This window comes from Helicoverpa armigera, chromosome 30 (genome assembly GCF_030705265.1).
Source record: "Helicoverpa armigera isolate CAAS_96S chromosome 30, ASM3070526v1, whole genome shotgun sequence".
Lineage (NCBI taxonomy): Eukaryota > Metazoa > Arthropoda > Insecta > Lepidoptera > Noctuidae > Helicoverpa > Helicoverpa armigera.
In genome coordinates, this window is record NC_087149.1 from 934,797 (window position 1) to 959,964 (window position 25,168).

Here is a 25,168-nt window from a genome sequence, read left to right on the forward strand (position 1 = left end):
TTATTTATTTAACAGTTTATGTACTTACATAGTAGATGTATTGTGTTTTGTGAACTCGCTCTTTATTTTTCTTTAAAAAAAAATGTTTTTCACCCCTATATTTTATATCTATGTATATTTTTATTTGTATGTATGTGTTGGGTCAGCGCTGAAAACCAGCGCTGTTGTCTCGTGCCTGCGTGTGCGAGACACAGCATTTATGCTGAGCGCTGCCCCTTTTCACACATGAATGACGCAGCTGGAGCGCTTTTCTTTTTGTTCTTCTTTTTGTATTGTCCCTTGATTTATTTGTTTGTATCTGTGTGTGTTTGTTTCTTGCGTCATTTGTGTGTCAAATAAATGGTTTTTCTTTCTTTCTTTCATTTTTCCTCAACTTTGTACAATCTAAACAGATGGGCGGCAACGATGGTACCCGAGACCGTCGTCGCTCCCGTAGTGCGTCGGCCGCGGTCACAGCACGAGGCTCCGCCGGCCCCTCGCCCGCCAGACCTGCTTATAATAACGATAGTAAGTTTTGTATTAAGATTAACGCTCAATCCTTCTCTGTGTGAGTGGAGGCATCAACATTCAGCATCAAAATCCTCCTGCCCTTATTCCAATTTAATTTTTAGTCGGCGCAGCATGTTTTCTCCTTCCATACTCATCTATTTTCCGTCATGTCACGAATAACATTCTTTCTAACCATATTCACTCAAATCAAATCAAATCAAATCATTTATTTCATGTAGGTAAGCTTTTACAAGCACTTATGAACGTCAAAATTATAAATAAGTAGTAAAGATTCTAGTTGCCCATTCCAAAAGTAGCTTCCTATGGAGAAGAACAGGCAAGAAACTCCATGGTTAACACTTTCAACATGATCCATCCATCGTTTCTTTGGTTCCTCTTCCACTATGTCCGTCTCCGTTCATACTCATTACCTTCCTCCCAACGCAACAAGATCTATGCCCAGCAGTGGAACGAGAAGCTGATGATGATGATGTAGTTTTGTTATCTGGTGGTGTCAAAATGAGATTTTATAACTGCATGCAGCTGACCAGGAAATATTCAAACGTTGCTTAACTTTAAGTCCTAGTGTGATTTAGAATTATGTATTTGACTGTGAGTATCTAGCGTTTTTTATGAAATGACGGCCTATGTGGCAGGTAAAACTCAAATTCTATTTGTTGTTTAAAATGAACATCGTTAAGGCTGTGCACCACTAAGGCAAAGACAAGCGGAGCTGAGAGGAGACGTGTGGGGATCGACCAATCACATAACATGAAAAAGACGAGATATGGATTTCATGTAATGTGATTGGTCGATCCTCACTCGTCTCCTCTCAGCTCCGCTCGTCTCTGCCTCAGTGGAGCCGAAGCCTTAACACCAGGACTTCTCTCCGCTTCGGCAGATTAACACTATTTTTAACAGACTTCGCACTTCTTCAAAAGGGCCTACTTCATTTAAACCTTCTGCCTTTCAGGAGACAGTCCCTGGACAGCGCTCTCAATAGCAGCCCGCGCCAAGAACGTGCAGATAGTGGAACTACTCCTGCAGCACGGAGCCACCGACCCTCACTGCCGCGCCATCCGCGAGTGCAGCAGACACTCGCTCACCGAGCTGCTGGCTAAGCTGCTCGCTACTAAGGTCATCATCATCCTCCGAGCCTTTTCCCAACTATGTTGGGGTCGGCTTCCAGTCTAACCGGATTCAGCTGGGTACCAGAGCTTTACAAGAAGCGACTGCTTATCTGACCTCCTCAACAAAGTTACCCGGGCAACCCGATACCCCTTAGTTAGACTGGTGTCAGACTTACTGGCTTCTGACTACCCGTAACGACCGTCAAGGATGTTCAATGACAGCCGGGACCTACAGTTTAACTGTGCCATCTGAAACACAGTCGCTGCTCGCTACTAAGGTAGCTAACATTATATAGTGCAGTAGAACTACTCCTGTAGCATGGCGCCACTGACCCGCACTGCTCACCACCCCCGGTAAGGTCCATCACCCCCAGCGTCCACCTCTGGCGGGGCCCACGCCCGGTGGGGCCCACCCTTGCGGGGCCCACCTCCCGGCGGGGCCCACTCCCAGCGGGGCCTAACCCCTAGTGTGATCTATCACCCCAGTGAGGCCCACCACCTCCAGTGAGGCCCACCACCCCCCAGTGAGGCCCACTCGGGCCCACCGCGGGTCCACCAGGGCCAATGCCTGCCGGAGCTGCGGGATTGTTTCTAATTGGTGTCAGACTCTTATTGACTAAATCAAATCAAATACCTTTATTTTCAACACCTTAAAGACTAACATACATATTATAAAAAAAAAAAACAATTTTCTAAATTACCAACATCAGCGCCAACAATCCCGCAGCCTCGGTGCAAATGGAGTAGGTTCTAATTCAATCTTCGTATTTTATTTTTAATTTTCTTCCCTCATATCTGTCTTTGATCAACCGATTTGTAATTTTCTTTATTTATACTCTACAGGCATACCCCGACCCTGACTACAAGCTGAACAAGTCAATGATATCTGAAGCGCTATTCAGCAGTCGTTCAGGTGACTCCGCGCTGACGTACAGTTCTCTCTGTCCCACTGTCGCTGTCATGCTCAACTGGAGAGAGCTGAGAGCTCAGCTCGCTACCATACGGTTTGTACCTACTTACTTATATCTTTATTTCACTACATAGTATAAAACAAAGTCGCTTTCTCTGTCCCAATATCCCTATGTCCCCATGTCCCTCTTTATACGCTTAAATCTTCAAAACTACGCAACCGATTGTCATGCGGTCATATCTCAGGAATAACCAGGTTAATCTCAGGAATTACTGGTCTGATTTGAAAAATTCTTTCACTGTTAGATAGCCCATTTATCGTTAAGTTCCAGTCTAAGGTGCAGCTGAATACCAGTGTTTTACAAGGAGCGACTGCCAATCTGACCTCCTCAACCCAGTTACAACCCTTGGAAAGACGGGTGATGTCAATCTTACTGGCTACCCGTAACGACTGCCAAGGATGTTCTAATGAGCCGGGAGCCAGTTGCAGTTTTTCAGTGTTAATACCGAAAAATATATTTACTTATAGAAGATAGTTATTTACCACTTTTTACCCGGGTGACAAGTTGTTCCTACGCTACGTGGGTGAATAGATAGAACAGATATAACTTAAGATTTACGTTAATCAACATCCAGACCACTACAACACTTCTTCCCAACGCTCACCCATCCATATTTGCATCACCTAACCTTCGTCTTCTCTTCCAGCATGTCCTGGCTCCGTCAAGCAGCTCTCCGCGTGAACAGCAAGTTGAGCAGCAGTTCCGGAGCCCTGCACGCTCTCACCAGGATAGATCTATCCAACAACGAGCTGAGGCTGCTGCCTCCTGAACTCTTCACCATGCTGAGCTTGAGGTAGGTCATCAATTCCACCAAGGTAGGAAGATGATGCCTGAGAAAGGCTGAGGAAAATAATAATACTAATGGTGTCTCGATCAACATCTCGAGAGGCTCTCTTTAGGAAGATGGGTCAAGGGACTGCTTCAGAAACCGGTCCTGATAGAAACGGCACTTATTGTGAAGAGATATCTGTTTCTAGAGCCTTTAGGTGGCATGGACTGTGTATAAGATATCGGTGGTTACCTATTTTTATAACTTTGTATGAAAAAAATGACGGATTGTAGGTCACAGCGGCTGTTCTCTCTAAGGAGACCAGCCAGCTACGCAGGAATTACTGATCTGATTAATTTAAATTAAGTAATGTCAGTCAATGAGGGTTTCGTAAAATGGCGTCCACGAGGTGGCAGCACCGAGTCGTCAGGTCCAGATAACTGTCAAAGTGCTTATCTTTACTATGAATAGTGAACGATTTTAGTGTTTTTTTTTTATTTTATAATTAAAGCACTGCATTATTGTTTTACTATTGCGGTTGAGTAAATAAAAAAAACTAAATCATATTGTGTTAAAAAATTTTTCAACAAGCTTTTCCTTAGTACCAGTGACTTTTGCACCCTCTCTCTTAGCTCAATTTTTAGTTCGGAAACCTTATTCTGACCGTAGTCCATAATAAAATCAATAACACTTCCAATATAACAGAATTTCAATAAACAATAAGTTCGGCACCTACAATTCCATACTATTTGACAGCTGTTTGGACCAGACGCATACGTGGCGCCACCCGGTGGCAGAAAAAAATTCAAAAACCCTCATTTATCGAAAACATAGGCTACGTTTTACCCGGCTAAATGAATAAGTTCCAACACACTACACGGGTCTAACCACTGTCAGAAGCTAGTTTTAAATTACCTACGGACCATTTTCAGGTACTTAAACGCAGCTCAAAATAAACTAGAACGTCTCCCAACCCTCGAGGATCCGTTCGAAGAAGATCTGGACAGCAAGAGACGGAAGAAGAAGTCCAAGACCAGACCCGAGCTGTACTCCGCGCCTGTGCTGCAAGAGTTGTATTTACAGGTAAAACCTTACCTGTATATTGTTTTTTGTATGAAGTATGGGGTTTTTTTGTGATATTGCAGTATTGCTTTTTCTTAAGTAGGTTGATTCCGTTTCAGCCTATTTTGTATAAGAGAGTATATTGGGGAAGTAAATAAGGAGAGTTATACGGGGGAAACATAAAAGGGGAGTAGATAACGGAGTACATAAGGTAGTACATAGGCATTGTATTATTTTTAGCAAAATTATATAGCTGAAGAGTTTATTTCTGTTTGCTTGAACGCTCTTATCTCAGGGCCCGCTGCTCCCATTAGAAAAAATCTTTTATTTATTTAACAGTTTATATACACAGTTACACACATAGAATACATGCAAAAAAAAATAGAACAGATAGTACAAAGGCACAACTTATTTCATGAGAAATATTTTCCAGCAGGCTCGTTATGGCAGAGTTGGAATAAAAAGAGATATAGACAGAGTGTGTAAAAAAAAGAACCTTTAACTAAAAAAATATAACCACTAACATTAACCTAAATACATATATGTTTTAGTGTCAGACTATTTTCAAAACGCTGTTAGAAGCTTATTCATGATAATCTTACCATCTTTTCCGCAGGATAACCGCCTAGAAGAACTACCAGCTCTCCTATTCCGTCTGCCCAGTCTCTCAACCCTGGACGTATCAAACAACAAGTTACGAGCTCTTCCTGCAGCCATGTGGAGTGCTCCAGCACTGAGAGACCTGAATGTAGCCCTCAACCATCTGAGGGACCTGCCCCAGGGCTGCGAGGTTAGTAAGCTTCACATCATCAGCTGCTGGGCCTGTCCCAACTATGTTGTGGTCGGCTTCCAGTCTAACCGGATGTATCTGAGTATAGTTATCGGCACGAATCTTGAGCTCTGACCTACATCTTCGCAGAAGTGATTTATTAGCAAAGAACCCATCCCGAGTGACGGCTATGACGCGATGCACTGCGGGACAATCACCGCTTTAGCCCGCCCCCCGCGCCTCGCGAATATCACAAAAGGGACCCAATAAATTACTTCTGCGCAGGGGAAGGTCAGAGCTCAAGATTCGTGCCGATAACTATACCAGTGTGTTACAAGGAGCGACTGTCTATCTGATCTCCTCAACCCAGTTACTGGCAACCCCTTGGTAAGACTGGTTGTCAGACTTACTGGCTTCTGACTACCCTTAACGACTGCCAAAGATGTTCAATGACAGCTGGGACCTACAATTTATCGTGCTTTCCGAAACATGGAAGAACTTGTCATGACAAGATGGTCTCCCATCCATAGATGTTGCTTAACCTTATGATCGATTGACTCTTGCGGCTTTTACTAAGCCACGAGTTACAAATATGGTACAAATATGTAAAGGATTATTATTTTTGTTCAGACACTCAATAAACAATATAAAGAAAACATCCCACGTCGTCTACTTCGATCTTACTGGGTATTTATTGAAATAATTTAACTGTAGTTATTTCTGTAGATTCATCTGCATACTCAGTAAATTAATAAAGTAAAATTACGGTATGTATAATGTAATTATAAATTGTGTAATTACCAATTTTAAAAATCCATCTTGAGCGTTGCCATTTCAAATTAATACGATGCGCTATACTTTAATTTCGGGATACAGCTTCAGTAAACAATTTCATCTATTATAAGATAAGAAAAAATTGCCATTGCTAATTATATCGTTTTTATAAAATATATTGCTAGACATTTACTTATTAATTTCTCCATTTGTAACGAATCTAAATGTGACAGATTTAGTTTAGGATTTGGTAAATAGCTAGTAATTTTTGTGGACATGGCTAAGAATTAGAGCAAAAATACACATAAATAAATAAATCATCCGTTTGAGACCTAAGTTACGGTCAATACAAAAATAGACATACATACATAGCCATCAAACTTCTGGTATAACTGTAAAGGTATCTTTTAGTAAAAAAAGAGTATTTGTAAAATTGTATTGTATTTTTTTTGTGAAAATATTTTATTTAGAACTGCTCAAGTCACACGTTCACAGTTAGAGAACTTATAAATCATTTTCATCAAAAACCTTATTTTCTACAACCAGGGTCAATCAGAATGCGGTAGTCCCCAGCAGCTGGCATCACCGTCGGAGACTTCGCCCCAGCTTAGTGCTTCGCCCTCTATAGGCAGTGCTCAGTTCGCTATGGCTACACAATCTGTAAGTTATTATCTATTATCTGGCTAGATGTTTCATTAATTTTGTTTTTTAGTTAATATCAAAAATAGAATAAGACAATCAAATCTTATTTGACAATTATTCCTTTAAAAAAAGATATGAAAATTACTTTATAACCAATTTCAAAAATAATCTGTCAATATTATATGTTTAATTTAATGTTCACCAGTTTCTAGAAGAACCGAGGCTAGACGTGGACAAAATATGTATTAGGTTCATAATCCACCAAACGGAGCGGAGAAGTTTTTAAATAACAAATAAAATTTCGTGATTTAATAACTCGGTTTTTTTGTAGTATCTCTGAGTGGAGAAATCCTATTGCTTATATAAGGAGCTTTAATATTACCTGCCAGGACTTGAATGGGGGGTAGTATTGCGTTTATAGATTACAATATCAATTATTTATCTTTACTATTGTAATCTATAAACGCTTCTCCGATCTGCTCCAGTTTTCTGAAGTTTGATCTTAGAAGTTCCATAGGTTAATGGTAGTCCCATTTCATATGGTCTCATTGTCCGATGTAATCCAAGAGTCATCTGGTAATATCACGATGGCAATAATTGCAATAATGGCAATTGCAGAAATACCATTGACTCTTTTGAAATTAATTTGTATTTTTTACCCGAGTACAGTAATATTTCTGATGATGTAACTCTTCGCACAGAAATCATCATCGCGCAGCCCGTCGATCGAGCGCAGCGAGTCGGAGGCCGCTGATGATGATGATGATGAAGCTGTTCCCGTGCTCAGCAACCGCGCTGGGAATGCTGTGTAAGTATACTTCATATCATATCATATCATTTATTGCATTCCATAATGTACATTTGGTGGGAAATATAAAATAATAGAGGTAGTCACAATTATGGACCCTGATGGGCACAGCAAAGAGTTACAAGAGAGGAAGGCGTTTCATGTAATATAGTAGTATGTAGTATATTATTTAAGTATTTATTTATATTATAATATTGCGTATAATATTACTTAAGGCACAGGTCCAAAAATCAGTGTGTTTCTCAAGCCGTCCAGAATTTGAAGTGCCAAAAAGAATAAGTAATTTTTGAATATTCTTCGTAGGGATTGACGAGACTCAAAATATAATTAAACAAATGTTTATGCTTTAAATTAATCTTCATAAATTGCTCTAAAGTTTGATTAAAAGCAATTCATTGGCAATAGATTTTTTATGGGGTTAAAAAATATATGTATAAATATTTAAGGTCGATCTACAGGGCATGATGGATTGTTTTTTGTTATTAAATGAATATATCATCAGGACATCAGGACATAGACTAGTTTTTATAATACGAAAACTCCCTTGGTAAAATTAGTAGAATTGTGTAGTAGTAGAATTTTTTTTATTTCAGTAAACATAGAAATGACGTTATTATATTGACTTTCTGGTTCTCACATCTACATAATGTGAAGGTAGCATATCTTCATTTTATTGATTTTCATTATTTATTTATTTATAATACTTTTTGCACAAATAGTACAATGGCGGACTTAACGCCTTAGGCGTTTTCTCCCAGTCTACCTTTGTGTGGTGGGGAAATAGCAGTGGTAGGTGCAGTTTTTAATACAATCTACATGCAAAGAGAAAAAAAATATATATATATATATAGAATATATGGACAATAATACACAAAATATATACATACATACATACATATTACATTTGCCATGAATAAAAAAAGAATAGAAAAAAAAAGCTATGGTAGCGATTCTGCCAATTTCTTGTGAATGTGGTCGCGTAGTTTCTTTTTAAAGGAATATCGACTGTTAACCATCCTGATTTCCAGAGGAAGCTCATTCCACAGAAGAATGGATTTAACGAAAAAGGAAGAATGAATGATGTCTGAACGGTGAGTAGGGCAGTGCAGAAGACGATTATTTGAAGAACGAAGATTTTTGGAATGTTGAGAACACATATATTGGAAGTGATGACATTATTTATGTAACAATATTTATTTAACAAAAACATTATTTATTTAACAAAAAGAGGACATGAAGCAGAAAGGAGTGGATGTAAGTATGACGTCTGACAGAGAGGAATGGAAGAAAAAGACATGTTGCGCCGACCCCAAATGACTTGGGAACACGGCAGGAAGATGATGATATTGATTTTCTGATTCTGAAATTTACATGATATAATTATCTAAATTTTATTGATTGTCATAGTTATCATTTTACCTCCGCAGCTGGTCGGAAGCGCGTCGCGCTCACACGTGGCGCGGCGTGGTGGAGGGCGGAGCACCCCCGCGGGGCGGAGCGCCGCTGGCGTGCCTCAACCTGGCGCACAACCAGTTCACGTGCGTGCCCGCCGCCCTCGCCTGCAGGGCTACTAACCTTACTAGGCTTAATATGGCTTATAATTCGCTGAGGTAAGTTTGGTAGTGTAATCTTATATGTTATACTAGCTTCTGCCCGCGACTTCGTACGCGGATCCTGTCCCTTATGCCAGCGACTACGGGGTCAGCAAAATCAAAGATCTGAATAGTCGCAATAGACGTGACCATAGGGATAAAAGTAGTGATTCTAATTAGTCCGCATTTAAGTTGTGTGAGGCAAAAATATTACACGTATTATTACGTAAAAAAACATTAAATAGATGACAAAGTCGTGGTGACTTAGTGGAATTCGTGGTGGTTTAGTGGGTAGAGAACCAATCTCTCAAGTATGAGCGTGCGTCTTTGATTCCAGGTCTGGCAAGTGCCTGCCAATGCAACTTTTCTAAGTTCGTATGTACTTTCTACGTATATTTTGGAGGGGATGTTAAACTGTAGGTTCCGACTGACATTGAACATTCTTGGCAGTCGTTATGGGTAGTCAGAAGCCAGTAAGTCTTACCAAGGGGTGTTGGGTTGAGCGGGTAACCGGGTTGTGGAGGTCAGATAAGCAGTCGCTCCTTGTAAAACACTGGTACTCAGTTGCATCGTAACTGGATGTCGACCCTAACATAATTGGGACAAAGGCTCTTGAGATAATAACGACAATAATAATGAGATATAGGCACCGCAGGACATCTGAGGCTGATGACGGGGAGTAGCGACCCCGCGGGGCTATATGTATGTATATACTGAGTTCTCCAGGGAGTGTATACTGTCCCCCATCTCCGGCCGGTCGGAGTGAACCATGACGGGGGTAGGTCTCACGCCTCTGGCTTGGCTTGGCCGTCCAGAGTGGAGTCGCTAGAGCAGGATTAGTAGCCCTGCTCGGAGGGTAGGTGCCTCATGGTAAGCACAGGGAGCGCGTAATCTGCGTTTAAAGTCCGCCGAGGTATCCTCACCCTTCAGCCGCTCATGACCCTGTAGCCATCTTGTTGCTATGTATTCAGTGACTGGTTCCCGGGGGCCCAGTAGGTGAGGTGGCGAGTCTCCACCTGCCGTTTTTACATGTACCTAATACATTGTCATCCACTAACATCCCATCACAATAGCCCAAGTAGTTTTCGTCCCATAGTTAGCAATAGTGTAGCACAGAACCGTTGATTGTCTTTTCTTTAACGACGTCCACCGGGGATTGTCCTTGGGTTCATTTCTATAGTGTATAAAGGGATAATCGTCGGTTTTGTGTCACCATTTCATTAAAGTTGTCTCAAAAGGGCTTCAGCGTGTTGGCTTCGGCCCCACGTTTGCTAAAACGTCATATCTTCATATGCTTCATATAGTCTAGCAGGGCTCCTGGAGTTCCACATCAGGTATTTTACATCTTCAATTTTTATAAGTCAACAGAGAATGCGTATCAGATTGAACAACTTTTGCTAAAACGTCATACCTCTATATGCTATAGTCTAGCTGGGCCCCTGGAGTTCCACATCAGGTGTTTTAGATCTTCAATTTGTATAAGTCAATAGAAAGTGCTTATCAAATTGAACAACTTTTGCTAAAACGTCATACCTGTATATGGTACAGAGAAGCTGGGCTCTTGGGGTTCCACATCAGGTGTTCCAGATCTTAAAATTTATTATCTCAGCTGAAAATGTTCATCAAATGAAACAATTTTTGCCAAGGCACCATATTTGTATCTCTTATAGTTTTATTAGTCTGTTGGAGTTCTGCACCAGGTCTTCAAGTTTCGAAGATAAATTATAGCCTATATGTTGACCAGGCTTAATACTGATACAACAAAGAAAAAATCATTGAAATCCGTCCAGTAGTTCCGAAGATTAGCGTGTACAAACAAACAGACATACAGACATACAGACATACAGACATACAGACAAACAGACAGAATTTTTTTTTTGGATTTGTGCTCCATTACTGATTCTAAACCCCACCCAATTATTATTTTTTTAATATATTCAATGTACGGACACAGTTTTTTTACAGATTTATTATATGTATAGATTTTAAATACCTACTAAGTAAGCTAGCAAATGTGTTTAATAAAGTATGATTAAAAAATGGTAAGTGCGAGTTGCACTCGCGTACAAAGTGTAACGTTATCTATGAAGATGTCATGTTTGTTGTATGGGAACCCCCTAAAATGTTTTTATGGTTCTAGTTTTCAGTGGCAACAGAAATATCTATGAAAATGTCAACTGTATAACTATAACGAAGTCTTAGTAATTGGTATCCCGTTTTCTCATTTGTGTGCGAAACCCTAAAAATTTACCTTTACATGCCTGTTCAAATAACAGCCGGGACCGATCAAGTTAAAGTACCCCCTGAAACATAGAGGAACTTTTCATCACCTATCACCTATCCACGCGGATTGTTTAATTAATGCCTTATAATCTATCGATCTTTGTGACTGTTACTTAGCCACAAGCTCCTGTATATTATTAGAATTATTTTTTTCACAGGTCTATGTCATACGTGACTGCCTACCCTACGAGTTTGCGGCAACTGGATCTAAGTCACAACGAAATTACCTGCTGGCCTAGTTTACCTCAAGTAAGTGCATTCAGGTATCTGTGGAGATCTAAGGGGGAGGCCTATGTTCAGCAGTGGACGTCCGCCGGCTGAGATGATGATGATGATGGTGAAGTACATTCAAAGATATTATAAGACTAGTTTATGTCTTCGTTTTCACCCGCTTCCTGAGGGAATTTACTTTATGCTCCTGGGAATGAAGTAACCTATAGTCTGCCTCGATGAATGGACTAATCAACTTTTTTTTTTCATATCTGACCAGTAGTTCCTACGATAAGAGTCTTTGAACATACTCGCTAGCTTTATATACTTGTACCTAAGAACATAGTAAGTATGACGAAATATGTAGCTGTTCCCAGTTGTTTTCCCCACGTCCCTGGAGAAGCACTTACTGCCTGTGTATATTTTATTGAAATCGATTTAGTAGTTCTAGCGTAAAAGTGCAACAGACAGAGATACTCTCACGCACTTTCAAAATTAGCAAAAGGACTCTTAAAAACTCTCAGTGTACTTACTTTTTGAATATTTTTGCTAGCAGAACAAGGCTCGCATTAATAGAATCATGAACGAGATATTTGCCTTCATCTCATGTTATAATTTTATATTCTGCAGGTGGAAAATTTCGGCTCGACCGAAGGCGATCCCCTAGCGTGCTACTGTCCCAACTCGGCGAACAACGTGCGATCTCGACCCAGGTCCGGTGGCTCCGTCAGGTCACAACTCCTCAGTGCCGCCTGCCCTGCTAGAAGACATCTGAGGCTTGAAGGCTTGAGGACCTTGGTAAGTGGAAGAACTCTTCAGATTTTGCTGGCTGTTGAATTTTCTGGGTTTAACAGGTCTTTTAGGTCAGAATTCCTCAGTGCTGCCTGCCCTGCTAGAAGACACTTGAGGCTTGAAGGCTTGAGGACTCTGGTAAGTGGGAGAACTCCTCAGATTTAGCTGGCTGTTGAATTCCTAGGTTTTATGGGTCTTTTAGGTCAGAATTCCTCAGTGCTGCCTGCCCTGCTAGGAGACATCTGAGGCTTGAGGGCTTGAGGACACTGGTAAGTGGGAGAACTCCTCAGATTTGGCTGGCTGTTGAATTCCTAGGTCCGGTGGCTCCGTCAGGTCACAACTCCTCAGTGCAGCATGCCCTGCTAGAAGACACTTGAGGCTTGAAGGCTTGATGACTCTGGTAAGTGGGAGAATTCTTCAAATCTGTCTGGCTGTTGAATTCCTAGGTTTAGTGGCTCCGTCAGGTCACAACTCCTGAGCGCTGCCTGTCCTGCTAGAAGACACTTGAGGCTTGAAGGCTTGAGGACTTTAGTAAGTCGGAGAACTCTTCAAATCTGTCTGGCTGTTGAATTCCTGGGTTTGGTGGGTCTGTCAGGTCACAACTCCTCAGTGCCGCCTGTCCTGCTAGAAGACACTTGAGGCTTGAAGGCTTGAGGACTCTGGTAAGTGGGAGTACTCTTCAGATCTGGTTAGCTACTGAATTTTCTATGTTTAATCCTAGACTCTGTCGGATAATAGAAGGGTTGAGAACTTTGTAAGTGGAGCAGGTATTCAGATTTGCAAAATTTCTTGGTTGGATAGCTCCGGTATGTCATAACTGCTACGTGCTATCAGTTTTGCGAGAGAACGCTTAATGGTTGAAAGGTTAAGGACTTTGGTAAATGGAAAAATAACTTTTCAAATCTAGCAACGCAGTTTCTGAAATGTCTAACAGCCAGTTTTTTCATCAAAAGTAAAAGTCAAAGTAATGTCTAAAGTGAAAGTAACGGTCAAATTCGTTTTTTCAAGGCTAAAATAACAGCAAAACTAATAGAAAAAACTAATTTGACCGTTACTTTTACCTTAGACAATACTTTGACCTTTACTTTTGATGAAGAAACTGGCTGTAAGTAGGGTTGAATTTTTTGTGAAATGGGCCCCTTTTAATATTAACGTCTGGAACCCTGTAAATGTTAATGAAATAATTATCGAAATCTCGTCTTTGCAGCGTTAAAACGTCCACTACTAGACTGCTAACATTTGGACAACAGTTGGACAAAGCTCCATTAAAGTTAAAGCTTCATTAAATCTATTGCTGACACTTTTTATCTTGTTGACAAAGAAAGAGTCAGCAATAGCTTTAAAGAAGCTTTAACTTTAATGGAACTTTGTGCAATTGACGGTTAGTCCTTTCCGCAGTCATCAGTTAAATCACGGGTCTCAAGGAATGATGTTTCTCTTTGCAGATTCTAGCCAACAACCTTCTGACTCGCATCCAACTGACGACAGATGACGATGGCTTAACATCAGCAGCACAAGATGACTCTACTAATGATGAAGATGATGAATGGGTAAGCTTTATGATTGACTAGCTTCTGCCTGCGGCTTCACTTGCATATCGTGGGAAGTATTTCTGGTACCGAGATAAAAAATTGCCGAAATGTTGTTTGGATATAATCTATGGTTGCCACAACTGCAGTTTTTGCGTGAAAGAGGAACTAAAAAAAATAAAAACTCGTGTTTATGGTATTGGTAAGACTAGAGTTTTCACTCACGGCCCTTATAGAACTACTCGAGATAAAAAGTGTACTCTATATCCTTCTTCGATAAATGGCTTTTTGTGATTAGCTCGTTCTAATAAGCAAGCTATTTACTTTTATAAAACACTAGTGACCCGCTCCGGCTTTGCACGTGTAACAGTATTTCCCCACTATTTAATGTATGTTATTGAATATATAAAACTTCCTCTTAAATCACTCTATTAATAAAAAAGCCACATGAAAATCCGTTGCGTAGTTTTAAAAGTTAAAGCATACATAGGGATATGGGGTCAGAGATAGCGACTTTGTTTTAAACTGTTTAGTGAAGTACCCCTGTGCCCTGAAACTTGCTCGCGGGAGAACCTAATGAGCGCGTCCGACCGTGCTTTCGCTGTGGCGGCATATTGTTAAACTGTAGTGTCACTGTAAGACATGTCATCGACACGAAAGAAGAAGAAGAAGTACCCCTTAAACCTTCTTCTGACGACCTCGATGGCGCAATGGTCACCATGCCGGACTGCCGAACCTGAGGTCCCGGGTTCGATTCCCGGCTCGGTCGACATTTGTGTGATGAGCACGCTTGTTAATCGTGGTCTGGGTGTTATAATATGTATTCATAAATATGTATATATGTAGTTTATCAGTTGTGTTAGCACCCATAACACAAGTTAATTAATAACTTACCATGGGGCTAACCGACCGTGTGTGAAAAGGTGTCCCGACACATTATATTATATATGTATATTATATATTATAACCTTCTTACAGAACACGGGTTCCTCTCTCAAGACTCGTCTGCTATTCCCCCTGCTATCGATGCTGGACGTATCCTGCAACCTGCTGCGCGGCATCCCGCCGGCCATACACGAGCTCACCAACCTGTCCGTGCTCAACATCAGCGGGAACAAGGGTGAGTCACTTCTGTTCACTTCTACTGACTGCAAGAATGGTGAGTGACTTCTGTTCACTTCTACTGACTGCAAGAATAATGGTGAGTGACTTCTGTTCACTTCTACTGACTGCAAGAATAATGGTGAGTGACTTCTGTTCACTTCTACTGACTGCAAGAACAAGGGTGAGTCACTTCTGTTCACTTCTACTGACTGCAAGAATAGTGAGTGACTTCTGTTCACTTCTACTGACTGCAAGAATAATGGTGAGTGACTTCTGTTCACTTCTACTGACTGCAAGAATAGTGAGTGACTTCTGTTCACTTCTACTGACTGCAAGAATAATGGTGAGTGACTTCTGTTCACTTCTACTGACTGCAAGAATAATGGTGAGTGACTTCTGGTGACTACAGTGAGTCACATGACTTCTATTGACTTATAATGACCTGTTGCGCGGCATCCCGCCGGCCATACACGAGCTCACCAACCTGTCCGTGCTCAACATCAGCGGGAACAAGGGTGAGTCACTTCTGTTCACTTCTACTGACTGCAAGAATGGTGAGTGACTTCTGTTCACTTCTACTGACTGCAAGAATAGTGAGTGACTTCTGTTCACTTCTACTGACTGCAAGAACACGGGTTCCTCTCTCAAGACTCGCCTGCTATTCCCCCTGCTATCGATGCTGGACGTATCCTGCAACCTGCTGCGCGGCATCCCGCCGGCCATACACGAGCTAACCAACCTGTCCGTGCTCAACATCAGCGGGAACAAGGGTGAGTCACTTCTGTTCACTTCTAGCGACTGCAAGAATAAGGGTGAGTGACTTCTGTTCACTTCTTCTGACTGCAAGAATGGTGAGTGACTTCTGTTCACTTCTACTGGCTGCAAGAATAATGGTGAGTGACTTCTGTTCACTTCTACTGACTGCAAGAACACGGGTTCCTCCCTGAAGACTCGCCTGCTATTCCCCCTGCTATCGATGCTGGACGTGTCGTGCAACCTGCTGCGCGGCATCCCGCCGGCCATACACGAGCTCACCAACCTGTCCGTGCTCAACATCAGCGGGAACAAGGGTGAGTCACTTCTGAGTGCCTAGTGCGAGTTTTGCAAGTTAACTTTCTCGATCCGTAAATTATCATCATCCTCCGAGCCTTTTTCCCAATCATGTTGGGGTCGGCTTCCAGTCTAACCGGATTCAGCTGAGTACCAGTGCTTTACAAGAAGCGACTGCCTATCGATGCGTAATTTATCATACAACTTAATTACGTCGTATACATTTTTGACATGTTTAACGCGCTCACTTGCGAAATAGTAAACGTCATCCGGAAAATAGTGTAGCGGTACTACTACTGTCAACACCGCCATCTACACAGTCGCCGACGCAACTATCCTGCATCGCACATGCAGTGTTCGCGCGCACAGTAGCACGCATAGATTACCCCGACAACAACTGTCGGGCAGTAGCCCACCGGGCAAAACCACCTGTCCGGTCGGAGGATCCTCCCTTTAGTGCGAGGTATGATGAGCTTTACTCTCTGTTCTCATACCTCCACAATAGCAATAGAAATAGCATACGACTCTTTACTTCAGCCAAGTTATAATTACGTATCGGGCGCGTAAACTTACAAAACTCGGAATCAGCACTCTGTTCACGCGTAGTGGCTGCAACAATGGTGAGTGACTTCTGGTGACTACGGTGAGTCACATGACTTCTAGTAACTTATAGTTATCGGCACGAATCTTGAGCTCTGAACTACATCTGCGCAGAAGTGATTTATTAGCAAAGAACCAATCCCGAGTGACGGCTATGACGCGATGCACTGTGGGCCAATCACCGCTTTACAACGCCCCCGCGCCTCACTTCATAACACAAAAGGGACCCAATAAATTACTTCTGCGCAGATGTAGGTCAGAGCTCAAGATTCGTGTCGGTAACTATAGTGACTGTAGGAACAATGGTGAGTCACTTCTGGTGACTACAGTGAGTCACATGACTTCTAGTAACTTATAATGATCTTGTATTTTATAACCTCTGTATTCTGCCCCTCCCTTGCCATATATGGCATCTCCCCCTCAAGGGTCTTCTGCTATTCCATCTGTTGTCAATGCGACAAAACCGGCTTACATGACCCCTAAGATTTCCATGAAGAAAGTGACTTTCATAGCTTCTTACAACGTCTTTAGACATATGCTCGCTGATCGACTATCAGGACTATTGAACCTGAACAACGTGGGCCTCTTGCTGCAGATCTTCTTTACCCGACTCATAAAAAATTCAATGACTTTAAAAGACTTTTACTGACTTCAATTACTTTTGTTGACTTCCGTTGAATTCTAGTGACTTCCAGTGACTTGTGTTGGACTTAGTTTGACTTCTGTTGACTTCTAGTGACTTCTGTTACATTGTAGCGACTTCTTTTGACTTGTAGTGACTTGTGTTGGACTGTAGCGACTGGTTGCTCGTTGTCCAGACATATGCTCGCTGCCGCCACAAATGGGCCTGCTCTCGCGCCTGTGGAACCTGAACACGGTGGGGTGCTCGCTGCAGGAGCCGCTGCGCTCCATGCTGCAGTGCGGCAGATACAAGAGCATGGATATAGTGGGCTACCTCAAGTCCGTGCTGCAGGAGGCCCGTCCTTATACCAGGATGAAGCTCATGTTTGTTGGGTTGCAGGTGAGAATTTCTTACTCTCTCTTCTTTTACTAGGGAATCTCTGCATGAACCCGGTTGAAAAGTAGCCTTTAGCCTGCCTTGATAAATGGACTGTATAATGCTGAAAGAATTTTTCAAATCGGACCATTAGTTGTTGAGATTAGCGCGTTCAAGCAAACAAACTCTTCAGCTTTATTATATACTAGCTTCTGCCGGCGTTTTCACCCGCATCCTTTGCTTGAGCACGGATAGAAAGTAGCCCATAGTCTTCCTTGATAAATGGGCTATGTGACACTGAAAGATTTTTCAAATCGGACCAGTAGCTCTTGAGTATTAGCGCCTTTAAGCAAACATATTCTTAAGCTTCTGCCTACTATCAGTTTCACCTGTATTCCGTAGGAAACTGTGCATGAATTCGGTTGAAAAGTAGCCTATAGCCTTCCTTGATAAATGGGCTGTATAGTGCTGAAAGATTTTTTCAAATCGCACCAGTAGATCTTGTGATTATATAGCTCGTTCAAGCAAACGACCTCTTCTACAAAAATTAAAAGTTCGTATTTCATTCGATTCACATTTATGATAGTTTTTCGATATTTTCTACACAAGCTAAATTCGATTTCCTATCTAAACTTCTTCTTCCTCCTGCCCTGTTCCCAATTTTATTTGGAGTCGGCGCAATGTGTTATCGTCTTCCATTTCCCTGTCACTCGTCATACTGACACTCACTCCCTTCCTATTCATGTCATGTTTCTTAGGTCTTCCTCTTCCTCTCCATCCATCTACATTCATACTTAGCACACTATTAAATTTCTTATCTAAACCATATATATTATATTCATTAGCACATTACACTATTTTCACTAACTACAATATTTTTTAACCAACTACCAAAAATAGGCTATGTTATTTACCTATTTCTTTGTATTCATACAGGGTATAGGCAAAACCAGTCTACTAGAGTGTCTAAGACAAGAATCTGCTATCCAGCATCGGAGAAAACCTACAGAGGTAAGTTTGTATGCCTCTATATTGGTTTACTAGCTTCGGCTACCGGTTTTGCTCGCGTCCCGAGGGAAGTACGTCCCGCACCGGGGTAAAATATAGCCTGTGTTACTCGGGAATAGTATAGCTTTCCAACAGTGAAAGAGCCCATAGCCTTCCTCAATGAATAGGCTACCTTTTTTTAACGTTAAATCATCTTATGCCGGCTCCCGCTGTGGTTACAGCGTGAGGGAGTATCAGATTCTTGCTGACTAAACCCCACCATGTCCCTTCGTAAGCCTTTTATGTACCAGGGCCGCGGTAACCCTATCTACCTGACACTGAAATATATTTTCAAATCGGGCCAGTTTTTCTCTGAAATTGACAGTTTCAACCAAGCAAACTCTTCAGCTTTCTAATATTACTAGTCGTTTTCCCGCGGTCTCAGCCTGGTCACGGGGTAACTCTTTCATGTACCCAGATAAAATTTGGCCTATGTTACTCGGGAGGAGTACTTTCCAACAGTGAAACAATTTTCAAATCGGTTCAGTAGTTTCGGAGCCTTTCGGCTTAAAACAAAGAAATTATTTCCTCTTTATTACATTAGTCTAGCTAGAAGTAAAGATAAGTTTAATGTATTAAGTTCTTTAACCCTCTTCCCCAGCACTGGGCAAAACGCATGGGTAACAAATCCTCCCGTCGCGGCAACGTGTCGACAGTCGGCGTGGATATAGGCACCTGGGTGTATGAGAAGCACCGCTCTAGTCGAGGACCTATCACTTTCAGGACTTGGGACTTTGGGGGGCAGCAAGAGTAAGTATACTAGTGTTCAATTTATGTATCTGTTTTCACCCGCGTCCCAGAGAAAACTTCTGCCTGTTCCCGGATAAAATATAGCCTATGTTATGATACAATTATATAGAAAATTTTTGGGTCTAATCGGATTTTTTGGGGATAGAAAGAAAAGAAAGAAATGAAATGAGTTAAATTGCGCAAAATATAAGACGCATAAATGCCCCTAACAAAATGAGCATAACATGGATAAAAAGATAAAAATAACATAACACAAATTTAAGGGAAAATATGCGTCCTAAAGCGCGCAATACGGCCCTCGCTCAGCATAATGATCAAAAATATATAATTTTCCTAACCTTTTATATTCCTTCCATTTATCGCAATGCGTATCTAAAAAGTATTAAAAAAGGTTGGCCTAGATAGTTTATTTTGCATATTTTTTTTCGAGGATAGTAATTATTGAAAAATAATAAACTTTGCCATAAGTTTATTATTTGCTCCTAATTTTCGGAGAATGCCAAATTGGCAATATAACATTTGACCCAAACGATGCCCTGTGTGATTTTGACACCCAGTGCCATCAAATTGAGACCCCCCATTTTTGGGAAGTCGCTTAAACACCTCTAAAGTTATCTCCCCCATTTTTCCCACAACTATCCACCACAATGCACACAACTAAACCTGACTATCCACCCACAGGTACTACGCGACTCACCAGTACTTCTTATCGCGTCGCTCGCTGTACCTCGTGGTGTGGCGCGTCACCGACGGCAGGAAGGGGCTCGCCGGAGCACTCGACTGGCTCAGGTATGTCATATTTGTTATTATACTAGGTGTTACTCATCCTTCTCCTCCTTCTCCTCCTCCTCCGTCTCCTCCTCCTACTCCTCTTCTGCCTCCTTCACCTCCTCTTCCTCCTCCTCCTCCTCCGTTTCCTCCTTCACCTCCTCTTCCTCCTCCTTCTCCTCCTTCACCTCCTCTGCCTCCTTCAGCTCCTCCTCGCCACCGACGGCAGGAAGGGGCTCGCCGGAGCACTCGATTGGTCGAGGTAGTTTCTTTTTAATGGCATTCAAGGTCGATTAGCGAAAATAAGCTGCAGAGGACATATTATAGTGCACAAGAATTTGCTTGGACTGCGGTGCACTCAGTATTCCTTCACTCTCATAGCGCGATGCGACGACAAGCCGACACCACCGGAGAGAGATCACAAGCACCACCGACATTTAAATTTTCACCCACGTACCGTGGAAATTACTTACTACAATACTTATATACTAATACTTATATTGTAATTAAGGCGCATTTATCGCATTGGGGTAACCTGTAATGGTAAATGTATGTAGATAAATAAATAAATACTAATACTAATTAGGCACAACAACAGTAGGCATTTAATAAAATAACGTTGCAATTCAATTCAAGGCATTTGACTGGTTGCTTCTCCGAACTTCGCTATTACTGACTTGACAGAAGTCAAAAAACACTACTGCGCATTCGTTAGTCGTCTAATGGCTAACTTCAGAATGGCTTGTGTTTAAACACCACCCAAAAAAGTACCTATTTTACTACCAAAACAATTCTAAACGGTTACCAAAATGGATAAATGGTCACCAAATAACGTGTCCAAAAATATTATTAGGTAAAACCATTTTTTCGTATTATTGACTACTAAAAAAATATATGGACGCCTTTAAAATACACTTTAGACCAAATATTATATATTGTCACTACTTAGATGTTACCAATTATGTAATATCATGACTCCTAATTTGGTCATTTTTGTTAGACTAAAAAAGCTAACGATCGCTAGAATATTTCCCAAATACCAATTAATATACTGGGGTTCCCAAACGTACGTCGCTTATTTATTGTTATATGAATTTGTGTGTAACTCAGTAGTAAAATGTAAGCACGCAACATGCAGCAAGCATGGCTTCTGTCACGGCTCCGGCACTGCGGGGCTCCGGCGGTCCCATGCGAGCTTATCGTCGCAGATGGTTTTCACGCTCACCACCGCAGCTTCGGCTTGCTGGCCTCGACCCTCCGCGCCTACGCGGTTTTGAATTGCACTCTAGGGGTAGGGCAGACAAGACTACGTGGAGTCGGTTTTGCAGCGATTCGTTTTCGTCACTAACTTTGATTTTGGTAGTAATATTAATCTTTTAGTTGGATAGAATTTGGTGACCATTAATCCATTTTGGGAACCAAAAATAATATTTGTGCGAGATTTGCGATTTTTCTGATGTTATTTTATTTTTTTTGGATCATAATATTATATACTTTAGTGCCCTTTTAATAAAGTCAATTTATTTTTTTTGGAGTTGTTTATTTTATTTGGTGCCTCAGCTTAGAGTCTTAAAAATATTTTTGGTGATCGCCTAAATTATACCCCTTCAGAATTGAAAAAGTTATTTGTCGTGACTATCTGAAAAAAGAAAGAAAGAAAATGAGTTTTATTGCGCGAAATATAAGACGCATAAATGCCCTTAACAAAATGAGCATAACACCGAGAAAAAGATAAAAAGAACATAAAAAATAATTAAGGTAAAATATGCGTCTATCTATCTCTTTTGCCGATGATTTCACCGATTTTTTAAGGAGCTATTTCAAATATTCTTTTCTTTTTTCTAGGTCTATACAAGCCCGCGCCCCTGGTTCTCCTGTCATCATGGTCGCTACCCATTACGATCAAGTTTCGAACGTAAGTGGCTTCGTAACTTTATAATGTACATACTTTCTGGTTTCATACCAAAATCCATAAAACAGACAAAATCTAGTCGTCAAAATCAGTTCTTTAAGTATTTATTTTATACAAGTTTTCAGTATTTGTTATAGTAGAGGCAACCAAAATGTATCATCTGCGAATTCAACTGTTTCTTGTCATTTTTATTGACACGTAAGCGGAACCTTTCATGAGCTAATCCGACTCGCATTTAGTTAGACTTTCTTTTATATTCTCATAAACTATTGCCAAATTTTCTTTTCTATAGTGTAATCTACCAGAAAGTGAGAGCCCCGAGGTGCTACAACGCATCATTCGCTCGTCTATCATGGGAGCCCCCGACGCCGACAAGCTAGGCCTGCCCCGCGTCTTGGACTCCGTTGAGGTAAGTACACAATTCAGTACCTTTAATGAAGTTTCAAAAACGGTTGCTTTCTTCACGATTTGTGCTATGTACTTATTTTCCTTAAAACAACGATAAAAAAATTAATATATTTTTTCCATCAAAACGATAAATGAAAGTGTCATTATTTTCCAAATGAATATAATAAGGTACTTTTATCTGGATCAAGTCAAATACCCAATTCTAGAGGTTTCTTCTACTTCCTGAGGAAATTACTTCTTACACTAGAATAATATGTAGCCTGTATGTTTTTTGTGATTTATCATCTGCCTAGGCTTTGACCAACTATGTTGGGGTCGGCTTCCAGTCTAACCGGATGGAGTACCAGTGTTTTAAATAGAGTAACTGCCTGTCTGATCTCCACCCAGTTACCCAGAACGCCAGTAAGTCTGACACTAGTCTTACCAAGGGGTAAATGGGTTGAGGAGGTCAGATAGGCAGTCGCTCCTTGTAAAACACTGGTACCTACTCAGCTGCATGCAGTTAGACTGGAAGCCGACCCCAGCATAGATTATAGAGGCAGATTATTTCCCCCGCATACTCACATGAAACATGGAAGTATTACTAAGGAACGTGCTAAAATATAGTGTAATATATTTTCAGGTTTCCTGTAACACTCGTCACAATATAAGGCTTTTGGCTGATATCATATACTCCGTAGCGTTCAGCGTTAAACCACCAGGTAAGAATTTAATACTTAAAACACTTCATAGAAAAATAATTATTAAAAACAGTTAAAGCCTATTTTGATTAGCTAAGAACCAAAGCCGAAAACCCAGCTTTTCAAAAAACAAAATTTATCTAAATTGGTTCATTCATATTTCAAAGAATATTTACCAGTGATTGGACCAATACCTGTCTAGGGCTGACTTGGTCCACTGATACTAAAAGAATAACATTGGTCCCAAGAAAAAACAGTTTTTGTTATACCTATACTTTGATTAAAATGTAATTTTTTCTATCCGCGTCCCGTGGGAACTACTGCCCGAAGCGGTATAAAATATAGCCTATGTTGTTTCGGAAGACTAGCTTTCCAACTGTGGAATAATTTTTCAAATTGTTTTGCTAAACTAGCGACCGGCTTCGCACGGGATAACAGTAGGTATTTCCCCACTATTTAATGCAAAACCGCATCAAAATCCGTTGCGTAGTTTTGAAGATTTAAGCGTACCTACAAAGGGACATAGGGGCAGAAAAAGCGACTTTGTTTTATACTATGTAGTGATTCAATATATTCAATATCGTATTACTATAGATAATAATGTATGTCCATTTACCCCACAGGCAGCAAAGAACCCCTCCTAGAACAGCGCATACCAGCGACGTACCTAGCGCTAGAGGAGTGCGTGACATCACTCGCCGCTGATCTCAGAGAGCCCGTGTTGAAACACGATGAGTATAGGAAATTGGTGAGTTTAGCTTTAGGGGTCTGGCTAGGCGTGTTGTTTGGATGTTCCAAATCTAATGGTGACATATTGAAAATGAAAATGAAATCTTTATTTGTAAACATAGGTTTAAAAAGGTGGTTCAATGTCATTATAATATTAGTCCATCTATGTATCGCATTGAAGCGTACAAATACATGCATTTTATGTCATCATTATTAATTCATTCTTAGAGAATATAATATTAGTATGAACTAGATTGGGACCATTTCCCGCACCTAGATAAAATATAGTTTATGATAGCCGGCGTCAATGTACCTTTTTAGCACTGAAATAATTTTGCGATCTAAAAAACTGACCCTAAAAAAATCTTCATAATATTAATTTAGATTACTAGCAAGACCGGGCACGTACGTCCACCTACGTTCCGAGAAAACTATTACCCACAGCTGAATAAAATTAAGCCTATGTGTCATTCTGCATATGTGTGGTAAAGTACATATTTTTTTGCTCAATGGTATCACTATGTAAAAGCTCGCCATGTTAAAATTCAGTTACAAGGAGATATAGTAAGTTCAACTCAGTCTTGCGCGCGGCCTTATGTGTGGGTAACCCTTGTACATATACAGTGACTTTGTGTGCGTGACAAGAGGTACAGTCGGGTACAATACAGTTATTTAGGGGTTGTATACGGCTGTTTAAAGAAAAACAGTTATTACGTAATTTAATGTTTATTTATATCTGAATCGCTACTTGAAAAATCGAATGATGAATTTTCGGATTCGCTACTCTCACCAAGGTCAATTATAAATGACTCCATGTCAAAATGTCTATAGTAGGTATTCTTCTTTTTTCTTTTGTAGGTACATATATCGACAAGTATTACCGAAAATCCTTTCATCAATTTGACTTAAACGTTCATTTATGAGTTTCATTATTTCCGTCTTATTTTGGTCGACATTATGCGAACCAATATATTTTTTTTAAATTCCCCACACATTTTGTTTACATTATTATACTAGATTATACGTCTTTTTACATTCTTAGTCCACACTTTTATTTATTGTCCGCGTACCCCGAGCTAGAAAATATGTAAGGAGCATTTTAATTCATCTTAGATATTTCACCTCATTTATTTCTTAGATACTGTCAATGTCAATGACAATGAAAAAAACGTATGAGAAAATAATTAAAAACTGAAAAATGTAATAATAAAAAGCTCTGAATGTTGTTTCATTTTTTGAAACGCTACCTGACTCCTTAAACATTTTCTCCGTGAAGAACTAGACATTTTCGTAAACGACTGTA

The 25,168-nt window shown here is 40.7% G+C and overlaps 2 protein-coding genes across 2 annotated transcripts in view; both read left to right on the forward strand.

Annotated features, from left to right (window-relative positions):
- The first annotated feature begins 392 nt into the window (after nucleotides 1-392).
- On the forward strand, nucleotides 393-11,610 carry LOC135119113 (leucine-rich repeat serine/threonine-protein kinase 1-like). Its single transcript, XM_064042799.1, has 10 exons — nucleotides 393-507; nucleotides 1,463-1,626; nucleotides 2,463-2,623; nucleotides 3,237-3,383; nucleotides 4,292-4,442; nucleotides 5,038-5,211; nucleotides 6,511-6,624; nucleotides 7,308-7,414; nucleotides 8,842-9,024; nucleotides 11,448-11,610. Exons 1-10 carry the CDS (start codon nucleotides 393-395, stop codon nucleotides 11,608-11,610), a joined length of 1,479 nt encoding a protein of 492 aa, XP_063898869.1.
- Nucleotides 11,611-13,144: 1,534 nt separating this feature from the next.
- The window catches only part of LOC110383390 (leucine-rich repeat serine/threonine-protein kinase 1), a 50,283-nt gene continuing 38,259 nt past the window's right edge, over nucleotides 13,145-25,168 (forward strand). Inside the window, exons 1-11 of the mRNA XM_064042800.1 lie at nucleotides 13,145-13,168; nucleotides 13,737-13,841; nucleotides 15,853-15,994; nucleotides 17,393-17,595; nucleotides 18,508-18,582; nucleotides 19,220-19,368; nucleotides 20,050-20,157; nucleotides 21,982-22,051; nucleotides 22,341-22,457; nucleotides 23,079-23,157; nucleotides 23,760-23,884. Coding sequence (XP_063898870.1) covers nucleotides 13,145-13,168; nucleotides 13,737-13,841; nucleotides 15,853-15,994; nucleotides 17,393-17,595; nucleotides 18,508-18,582; nucleotides 19,220-19,368; nucleotides 20,050-20,157; nucleotides 21,982-22,051; nucleotides 22,341-22,457; nucleotides 23,079-23,157; nucleotides 23,760-23,884 — 1,197 coding nt within the window. The remainder of the gene's footprint in view (nucleotides 13,169-13,736; nucleotides 13,842-15,852; nucleotides 15,995-17,392; nucleotides 17,596-18,507; nucleotides 18,583-19,219; nucleotides 19,369-20,049; nucleotides 20,158-21,981; nucleotides 22,052-22,340; nucleotides 22,458-23,078; nucleotides 23,158-23,759; nucleotides 23,885-25,168) is intronic.